The following is a 10,000-nucleotide window of genomic DNA, read 5'->3' as shown; positions in this document are numbered from 1 at the left end:
GTTTCTTTATTTATTTTAGTGTTTTGTTGATTTATCTTGTTTGTGTTAAATTCCTCCTATTTATTTATTTATTTATTTTTGCTTAGATATATTTCAGTGTTTATTTATTTATTTATTTATCATTCCAGTCATTTTTAGTGTTTGTTTTTGTTTATTTAGTCTAGGTTACATTCTCAAAATTTTATGGGGGGTTGCATTTAAGGCTGTGTTTTATATATTTACCGCTCTCTACATCTCTCTCTAGGTATTTTACGGCTTGTGTTGTTCATTTGGTTCCCACGCACTGCAAATCTCCCACATATTTTCGAGTTCTTTCTATTTATTTACTTTGTGTTTTTTCAAGCCCGTTAAAATTCTTCACTTTTCACGGTGTTGCATTTCAGGATTTGTTTACGTTTTCTGTTTCCCGCGCAATATTGTTCTCCGATTTGTACGGGGTTGCAATTCACTTATTATTTATTTTGCATTCTCCTAAATTTATATTGCTATTGTTGTTGTTTATATATATTTAAAGGTGCATAATTTTAAAAGATGTTCCTTATTTGTCTATTTATTGATTTGTTTTTTTGTTATTAGTGTTTTTTTTTTTAATGTGTTTTGTTTCTCCGCGAGTATATTGAGTATTTTTTCGAGTTTGTGAGTGAATTAAAGCTTTCTTGTATAAATTAAGTATTAGATTTACACAGTATGTATTGTGTGTGTGTGTGTGTGTGTGTGTGTGTGTGTGTGTGTGTGTGTGTGTGTGTGTGTGTGTGTGTGTGTCATCTTTCTTTTCCTTCTTTCCTTTTTTTTTTTTTCATAGTCCCTCATTTATTTACTTATTTTCTCTTATCTTTCTTTATTTCTAATGTTCCTTCCTTCGTTATTTTCATCTTTTCTTTTCCTTCCTTCCTTCACACCTTCAATCCTTTCCTTCCTTCCTCTCCTCCGTGTGTGTGTGTGTGTGTGTGTGTGTGTGTGTGTGTGTGTGTGTGTGTGTGTGTGTATAATTGTTTATACTGAACCTCCCTTGTGTATAATTAAGAATACATACATACATACATACGTACATACAACATGACCTCGTATGTGATAAATAATCTTGTTTTTTCTTCATTTTGCTAAACATTTACAATTATCAAGTAAATATTAATGTTATTCCTTTTTTTTCATTCATTCATTCGTTCATTCATTCGTTTACTTAATATTTTTTTTACATTTTTTTTGTTTCATTCTAAAAAAAAAAATTAAAAAGACACTTAATTATTTTGAACTTAAGACATGTTTAAGTTGAAAGAAAAAAATTATTAGAGAGAAGACACTTAGAAAATATACTTAGATATATTAGTATACATATATATATAATAATAATAAGTATGGGAAATTAATAATAGCAATAATAATAATAATAATGATAAATACTAATATAGCGAACAGAGATAACCGGAATGAATAAGGAAATTAAATAAAAAAGGAAAAATAGAGAAAAAATAACGAAACTGGAAACAAAATAAACAACCACCCCAAAAAAATAAACAAATAAATAAATAAATAACAAAAAAAACACATGAAACAAAAAAAAACAAATAAGGAAAAAAATAAACAAGAAAAACAAAGAAAACAATGAAAACAAAAACAAAAAACACACAAAACAGCACCATTCATTTTAACCTGGCGGAGTAAATCTGAACTATACCTGTGTGACTGCCCCATCTCTCTCTCTCTCTCTCTCTCTCTCTCTCTCTCTCTCTCTCTCTCTAATTGTTTTCCTTATCTATGCTTCTATCTCTCGTTAGCACCACACACTTTTTAAATACATACATTTATACAGTGTGACATCAGGTATGTGGTAGTTATTAATGCAGGTGAGGACACAGGGACATGGTAACACTGCTGGATTAATGGTGTCACTCTCTCACTCACTCATTCGCTGGTCTATGTAATCTGTACTGTATTAATGCCAGAACTCTTACATAAACACAAGGCGAGAGATTATTTAAACGGGAAACTTAGTCTGGCTGTCGTCTCGTGGTTCTAGTGTTAGTTTGATCGACGTGTTCCTGTCTTGTGTTGAAACGTGTACTGTTCACAATAATGCTTCAGATTTTGTAAAGATAAATAGTCTAGTGAGATTATGCCAAATTAATCACGTCTCAACACAACACTGCAACATTTACAACAGGAATGAGGCAGTGGGTGGTTGAGGATGAGTCTAGCAGTGTTGCCATGTCCTGTGTACCCCACCTGGCTGAACCACCACCACACACACACACACACACACACACATACAGACAGACATACAGACAGACACACACCTGACTACACACAGCACAGCGAAATAGAAAGGTACAAAAAATGATCTTGTTCTCTATCTTATCTTCAACCTGCAAAAACACCTGAAATCTTTTTTAATTAAGGTACAGGTAACAATGCGTTTACAATTACACATATACAGGTGTTGAAAATGCCATTAATTAACTAGCTAAATCAGGTACGTAACTTGCAACTACAGGTAACTCAAAGAAAACGAGGGATAACAGGATTTTAAGGGACACTGCATCATTTTTGAATTTTAAAAGGCTTTGGATTAGACTAAAGAGGATTAAGGAGAAGGAGATAGGATTAAGTTTATAGCATTAGATAGAAAAGTAGGATTAAAGTAGATTAGAAGTGTATTAAGTGAGGGACTGAAAAGGAAGTAGAATTAAGGGAAATTAAAGCGAAAAGAAGGAATTAAGAAACAAGAGATTTAAAGATAGTAAGATATGAAAGAAAAATTAAAAGAAAAATAAGCAGATCAAGAAATATTAGATAAGAAGGGAGGAAAATGAAAAAAAATTGAAAAAAAATACAAGTTAAACGAAGAACATAAAGAAATAAAGAGAAATTTTTACGAAAGAAACGATAAAATTTACGAAAGAAATGATGAAAAATACGAAAATAAGAATAAAGAAAAATTTTTATGAAGGAAATGATGAAAAATAAAGAAACGAGAAAATTTACGAAAGAAATGATGAAAAATACGTAAATAAGGCAAAGAAGTATTAGAAAGGAAAGAAAAAAAGTATAGAAAATATTAAATAAGGGAAAAAGAGAGGAAATAAGGAAATTAAGAGAAAGTTAACAGAGAAAGAAGAAAAGTACAGGTGATACAGCTTCGTTAAGACAATATTGGTGATACAGGGGAAGGAGATAATTGACTGAAAAAGGAATAGAAAAAGAAAGAACAAAACAGTAAAAATTGAGCTGAAAATAAAAAGAAAATGAGATAGAGAGTGAGAGATAGAAACTTACAAACGAGAGAGAGAAAAAGAAAAAGAAAGAGAGAGAGAAAGGGTTAAAACATAAATTAGTTGGTAAGATACATAAAAAAAAACACACACACACACATACACACACACACACACACACACACACACACACACAGAACAGAAAACGGAAGCGACTCTATTTTCAAAACATGCATAAACGAAATTGTGTGTACGTTTGTTTGTAATGTGGTAGCAAAACAGCAACATTAATTAATAAAAGGAAGAGTAAGTGATGTATTAGTCCTCCTCCTCCTCCTCCTCCTCCTCCTCCTCCTCCTCCTCCTCCTCCTCCTCCTCCTCCTCCTCCTCCTCCTCCTCCTGATATGTTAGTTTAGTTTGCGAAGTTTACAATATACACAGCTACGTCAATATACTTGAATATACATTGATGTGTTCTTTTGTGTATTGATTGTGTTGAGGTTAAGTTAGGTTTGGTCTCGTTAGGTTAGGTTACGTTAGGTTTGGTTTGGTTAGGTTAGGTTTGGTTTGGTGAGGTTAGGTTAGGTTAAGTTAGGTTAGGTTTGGTTTGGTTTGGTTAGGTATGGTTTGGTTAGGTTAGGTTAGGTTAAGTTAGGTTAGGTATAGGTTAGGTTAGGGTTAGGTTAGGTTTACTTAGGTTAGGTTAGGTTAGGTATAGGTTTGGTTAGGTTAGGTTAGGTGAGGTTAGGTTAGGTTAGGTTATTTTTACGACATTTCTCTTCCTTGTGTTCAGTTTTGTCACATATATTTCAGTTCTCTCTCTCTCTCTCTCTCTCTCTCTCTCTCTCTCTCTCTCTCTCTCTCTCTCTCTCTCTCTCTCTCTCTCTCTCTCTCTCTCTCTCTCATTTTTCTTTATTTTCTCTACTTTTCTTTTTTTCTTTTCACTTTCACAGTCACTCTCTTTTTTTCTCTCTCACTTTCTTCTCTTTCCTTTGTTTTCATTTATGTTATTAGTATTTTTATTTTGTCTTTTCTTTTATATCAGTTATTCTATTTTCTGCTTTGTCACTTTCATTTTTCTCTCTCTCTCTCTCTCTCTCTCTCTCTTCTTTTTTCTTTCTCTTTCTCTCATTTTTTTCTTGATATGAGTTTTTTTTCACTTATTTTCTTGTTTCTTTTTTTCTTTTATTTTTATTCACTTTGTTTATATAAAAATTTGCCACAAGTATTCATCATTTCTTTCCATCTTTCCTTTCATTTTTCAGTCTCATTATTTACATTTCAGCACTGCCCTCTCTCTCTCTCTCTCTCTCTCTCTCTCTCTCTCTCTCTCTCTCTCTCTCTCTCTCTCTCTCTCTCTCTCTCTCTCTATGACTAATGTGTTTTTATGTAGATATAAAACACACACACACACACACACACACACACATTGGCAAGCGGAAGAGGCGTACATGCGCACACACACAATAATACGTACATAAAATTACGTACACATCCTTCTGCTCCTGTGTGTGTGTTTTAATTGGTCATGTACACACACACACACACACACACACACACACACACACACACACACACACACACACACACACACACACACACACACACACACACACACACACATAACATTAGTTACGTACACACACTGGCAATACATACATATTTACAGAAGCATTTGTCTATGCGCACACACACATACACGCAGACATACATACATACATACATACGTACGTACGTACACACATGGCTTTTTTATTTATTTATTTTTTTGGGGGGGTTTAAAGACAGTCCTGTGCGTGTGTACGTTTGTTTGTCTTTGGCCATGTACACACACAAGCTGCAATACGCACACAGGTTTACGCGCACATGAAAGTGTGTGTACGTTTTTTTGTTTGTTTTTTTTTCAATATTTTTTTCCTTTTTTGAGAATTTTTTGTTTTGTTTTTCCTTTTCTTTTCATTTGTTTGTTTGTTTGTTTGTTTAATTTATTCCTTCATTTTTTGCTTCCTTTACTTTCACTGGATTTGGTGGAGTAGTCTCTCTCTCTCTCTCTCTCTCTCTCTCTCTCTCTCTCTCTCTCTCTCTCTCTCTCTCTCTCTCTCTCTCTCTCTCTCTCTCTCCATTTCCCTTAACTTCTCTTGTCTAACCTCTCGCTTTCCCTCTCCCTCTCCCTCTCTCTCTCTCTCTCTCTCTCTCTCTCTCTCTCTCTCTCTCTCTCTCTGCACTCCATTAACTATAAAACAACTGATTATTATTCGTCCGAGTCAAACTGAGTGGATTTCCATCTCCTTCCTCCGCTCCATCCCTCCGTCGGCCATAGGTGGAGTAGGCGTTGTAGCGGACCACTTCCCGGGGCCCCCTGTGGCTGTCCTGGGGGGAGGGGGAGCGGGGGAGGGATCCGCCACCACCCAGTCCCCCGATGCTGCCCCCCGTGCCGTCCAGGTCAAGGTCGCCATCAATGTCCTCAATATCTGTGGAAGTTTCAAGAGTTAGGGATGTTTTTAGGGAAAGGTTAGCAAAGTTAGGGATTTTTTTCAGGGTCAGTTTGGGATGTTAGGGTTTTTTCTGGATGGGTTTAGAAAGTTAGGGATGTTTTTAGGGAAAGGTTAGCAAAGTTAGGGATTTTTTTCAGGGTCAGTTTGGGATGTTAGGGTTTTTTTTGGATGGGTTTGGAAAGTTAGGGATGTTTTTAGGGAAAGGTTAGCAAAGTTAGGGATTTTTTTCAGGGTCAGTTTGGGATGTTAGGGTTTTTTTTTTTGGATGGGTTTAGAAAGTTAGGGATGTTTTTAGGGAGGTTAGCAAATTTAAGGATATTTTGGGAGTCAGTAACTATCCCTGGAATCTTGAAAACCCCAATAACTTCCACTACAGCCTGTTAAACTGTCCCTGGAATCATGAAAACACCCTTGAAAACCTCATTAACTTCCACTACAGCCTGTTAAACTGTCCCTAGAACCTTGAAAGCACCCTTGAAAACCTCAGTAACTTCCACTACAGCCTGTTAAACTGTCCCTAGAACCTTGAAAGCACCCTTGAAAACCTCAGTAACTTCCACTACAGCCTGTTAAACTGTCCCTGGAATCATGAAAAACACCCTTGAAAACCCCAATAACTTTCACAAGACCCTTTTAAACCACAAAACCACCCTGAAAAACCCTAGTAACACCCACAAAAACACCCTTAAAAACCCCAAGAACACCCTTACTTCCTCCCTTACTGAATAAATACCCTCATGAAACAATACCTTTTGACTGAGAATGCATGTGAAAACCTTTAACCTCACCTGCAGCAAAGACTGAAGTGAGAGGGTCATGTAGAGTCTTGGCTTCTCTCTTCGCTCTTCTCCTCTCCCACAGCAGCTGGCCCACCACCACGAAGAGAAACAGCACGAGCCCCACAAACAAACCCAGCAGGAGGTACAGCAGGAACTTTTCAAAATTACCTGTATATGAAGAACGTTAGAATATTGGACGCAAGAGGACATGTAGATGATAAATTTGATGAACGGACAGACAGAGTTGATAGAGAGACAGTAGGAAGGAAGGAATGTAGGTAGATAGATAGATAGGGATAATGAAGGAGATAGATGAATAGAGAGAGGGTTAATTTAGACAGGGAAAGAGGAAAAGGAAGGAAGAGAGACAGGGAGAGATGGGAAGGGAAGAAAACAAACAGAGACAGGAAACACAGGAAATTTAATCTCCCCACCATAAAGCACACCCAAATAGCCCTACACACACACACACACACACACACACACACACACTCACCTCTCACAAATGCTACTGCCTTCATCCACTCCGTCAGAAATCCAATCTCCCTTCCTTGTGCCCCAGCCAAGACCAGCACTGTACAGTTGATCAGTTCAGCCTCAGATGGCGGGGATGCTGGCGCTGGTTGGGGGGCTTCTCCTAGTACCCTGGTCTCCTCGGGGCCTCTTCCACCTCCCCCTGGCTTCTCTGCACCTGTGTGTGGATGTTAGGTTAGGTTAGGTTAGGTTAGGTTTGGCGGATAAGGTGATAATTTAAGCTTATCGTTTTCTTTCTTACTTTTCTTTATCTTTTTTTATTACATAGTGAAAATATTGTGTAGATCAGGTGTGCTAGGTGTAATTGGGTAGTTAATGAGCCAGAAGGTGATTGGGCAATTTACTTTCGTTCTCTCTCTCTTCGCTTTGAGAATGTAAGGGTTTGTGGCCAGTGCAGGAAGCTGTCACGCCTACATGTGGCAGCTTGTGTGTTTAATGTGCCTGTTTGCGTGGTGGTGGTGGTGGTGGTGGTGGTGGTGGTGGTGGTACAGAAGAACACAAGGGTTGACGCAGCAATTCATCATGCCTACACGTGACACTCCCTGTATGAAACGTGTTTGCATATCTCCTCTGTTATCACCACTACTACTACTACTACTACTATTAATACTACTTGAAGCCTAAAATGGTGAGGGGAAGCATTTTGAAGCTGTGCAAAGCCTTTTGAAGCTGTGTGAAGCATTTTTGAAGGTGTGTGAAGCCTTTTAAAGCTGTGTGAAGCCTTTTGAAGCTGTGTGAAGCCTTTTGAAGCTGTGTGAAGCCTTTTGAAGCTGTGTAAAGCCTTTTGAAGCTGTGTGAAGCCTTTTGAAGCTGTGTGAAGCCTTTTTGAAGGTGTGTGAAGCCTTTTGAAGCTGTGTGAAGCCTTTTGAAGCTATGTGAAGCATTTTGAAGGTGTGTGAAGCCTTTTGAAGCTGTGTGAAACCTTTTGAAGGTGTGTGAAGCCTTTTGAAGCTGTGTGAAGCCTTTTTGAAGGTGTGTGAAGCCTTTTGAAGCTGTGTGAAACCTTTTGAAGCTGTGTGAAGCCTTTTTGAAGGTGTGTGAAGCCTTTTGAAGCTGTGTGAAACCTTTTGAAGCTGTGTGAAGCCTTTTGAAGCTGTGTGAAGCCTTTTGAAGGTGTGTGAAGCCTTTTGAAGCTGTGTGAAGCATTTTGAAGCTGTGTGAAGCCTTTTGAAGCTGTGTGAAGCATTTTGAAGCTGTGTGAAGCCTTTTGAAGCTGTGTGAAGCATTTTGAAGCTGTGTGAAGCCTTTTGAAGCTGTGTGAAGCCTTTTGAAGCTGTGTGAAGCCTTTTGAAGCTGTGTGAAGCATTTTGAAGCTGTGTGAAGCATTTTGAAGCTGTGTGAAGCATTTTGAAGCTGTGTGAAGCCTTTTGAAGCTGTGTGAAGCCTTTTGAAGCTGTGTAAATATGTGAAATCTGATTGAAGCTTTGGGGGGAGGGGGGAAGCTGTGTGGAGCCTGAAGTGAGGGAGGAATGAAGCTTAAGTGAAGCTGAGTGAAGCCAAACAAGCTTACTCTTCGTGTCAGCCAGCCAGGTGGTGACGGTGGGGTTGTAGAAGCTGGTGGAGGGGGGTGGCGGGAGGGTGGGGGTAGGGGGTGCGTGGAGGGGGAAGGAGGGAGGGGGGCTGTGGAGGTGCGGCTGGGGACTGCAGTCTTCCCTCCTCGTACCCTTCCCTCCTCCCTCCCTTACCTGGCCTCTTCCCTCCTTCTCCTTGCATCTCCTCCTCCTCCTCCTCCTCCTCCTCCTCCTCCTCTGTCTCTTCTTCTTCTTCTTCTTCCTTCTCCTCTCCTCTTCCGTCTTGTTTTCCTCTCTTGTCCTCGTCTGTTTTCCTCTCCTTCAATATCTTCTTTGGCACTGAAAATGGTAATAATAATGATAATAATGATAATAATAATGATAATAATAATTGTGTTAGTAATAATGATAATAGTTTTGTGTTACGTGGCTTTTTATTTATTTAAGATAGTTCCGGAATGCTTTGATTACTACTACTACTACTACTACTACTACTACTAAAACAAAATTAAAAACTCAATCTTGCAAAAAAAAAAAAAAAACACAAAATTGAACAAGAACACGCCCCTCCCCCACCCCCCCCCACCCCGCCCACCCCCCGACACACACACACACACACACACACACACACACACTCACCACAAGTATAAACAGCCTTCATGTACATATTGGATTGGGGGGAACACGGACTCCCATACACTTCAGATTTCGCTTCTATATGGCACAGTCGCTGTCCGTGGCACTGACGCATCACCATTTCAGTGGCATAGCTCGCCTGGCACTCTGAAATACGTGGCACTCTTAAGCTGAGGCACTGGGGAGGTAGTTCAAGAGTCTGGTTAGGTTAGGTTAGTTAGGTTGGGTTTAGATGCGTCGATAGATAGATAGATAGATAGATAAGTAGATATAGATACTTTAGTAGATAGATAGATGGATTACTGAGATAAATTGATAGATAAACAGATAGACAGACAGACAGGAAGATGAACAAAGATAGATAGGTAGAGAAACAGATAGATAGACTGATAGATACATAAATAGATAAACATACTTACACACACACACACACACACACGCACTTTTTCTTTTTTTTATTAATTAATTAGCTGCCAGTCTCAGGTTAATTAGTCTGAACAGGTGAGCTTGTTTAATTAAAAAAAAAAAAAAGGTGAAAATTAGCAAAAAAAGAAAAAAAAATGTTAGTTTATCATCTTGTCTGTGTATGTGTGTGTGTGTGTGTGTGTGTGTGTGTGTGTGTGTGTGTAAACAGTTTATAGAGGATGTACACAAAGACAGTATGTATATATGAGAGAGAGAGAGAGAGAGAGAGAGAGAGAGAGAGAGAGAGAGAGAGAGAGAGAGAGAGAGAGAGAGAGAGAGAGAGAGAAGCACACAGATATATACGTAACACAAACACACACACACACACACACGTATATACAAACACACACACACACACTCACCTTCCTCTG

The 10,000-nt window shown here is 38.4% G+C and overlaps 1 protein-coding gene across 6 annotated transcripts in view; it reads right to left on the bottom strand.

Moving 5' to 3' along the window:
• Positions 1–4,022: 4,022 nt before the first annotated feature.
• LOC135095631 (protein eva-1-like) overlaps positions 4,023–10,000 on the bottom strand; it is a 43,923-nt gene continuing 37,945 nt past the window's right edge. For all 6 annotated transcript variants that reach the window (XM_063996577.1, XM_063996574.1, XM_063996578.1 and 3 more), the window contains 6 exons: positions 9,992–10,000; positions 9,168–9,311; positions 8,703–8,867; positions 6,980–7,174; positions 6,493–6,651; positions 4,023–5,680 (listed from right to left, as the gene is read on the bottom strand). The exon at positions 9,992–10,000 is cut by the window's right edge and continues 141 nt beyond it. In XM_063996577.1, coding sequence (XP_063852647.1) covers positions 5,439–5,680; positions 6,493–6,651; positions 6,980–7,174; positions 8,703–8,867; positions 9,168–9,311; positions 9,992–10,000 — 914 coding nt within the window. In that variant the 3' untranslated portion in view covers positions 4,023–5,438. The remainder of the gene's footprint in view (positions 5,681–6,492; positions 6,652–6,979; positions 7,175–8,702; positions 8,868–9,167; positions 9,312–9,991) is intronic.

The sequence above is a fragment of the Scylla paramamosain genome, unplaced genomic scaffold (genome assembly GCF_035594125.1).
Source record: "Scylla paramamosain isolate STU-SP2022 unplaced genomic scaffold, ASM3559412v1 Contig1, whole genome shotgun sequence".
NCBI classification, from domain to species: domain Eukaryota; kingdom Metazoa; phylum Arthropoda; class Malacostraca; order Decapoda; family Portunidae; genus Scylla; species Scylla paramamosain.
The sequence above is the reverse complement of the archived record's forward strand: the minus strand, read 5'-3'. Positions and strand labels throughout refer to the sequence as shown.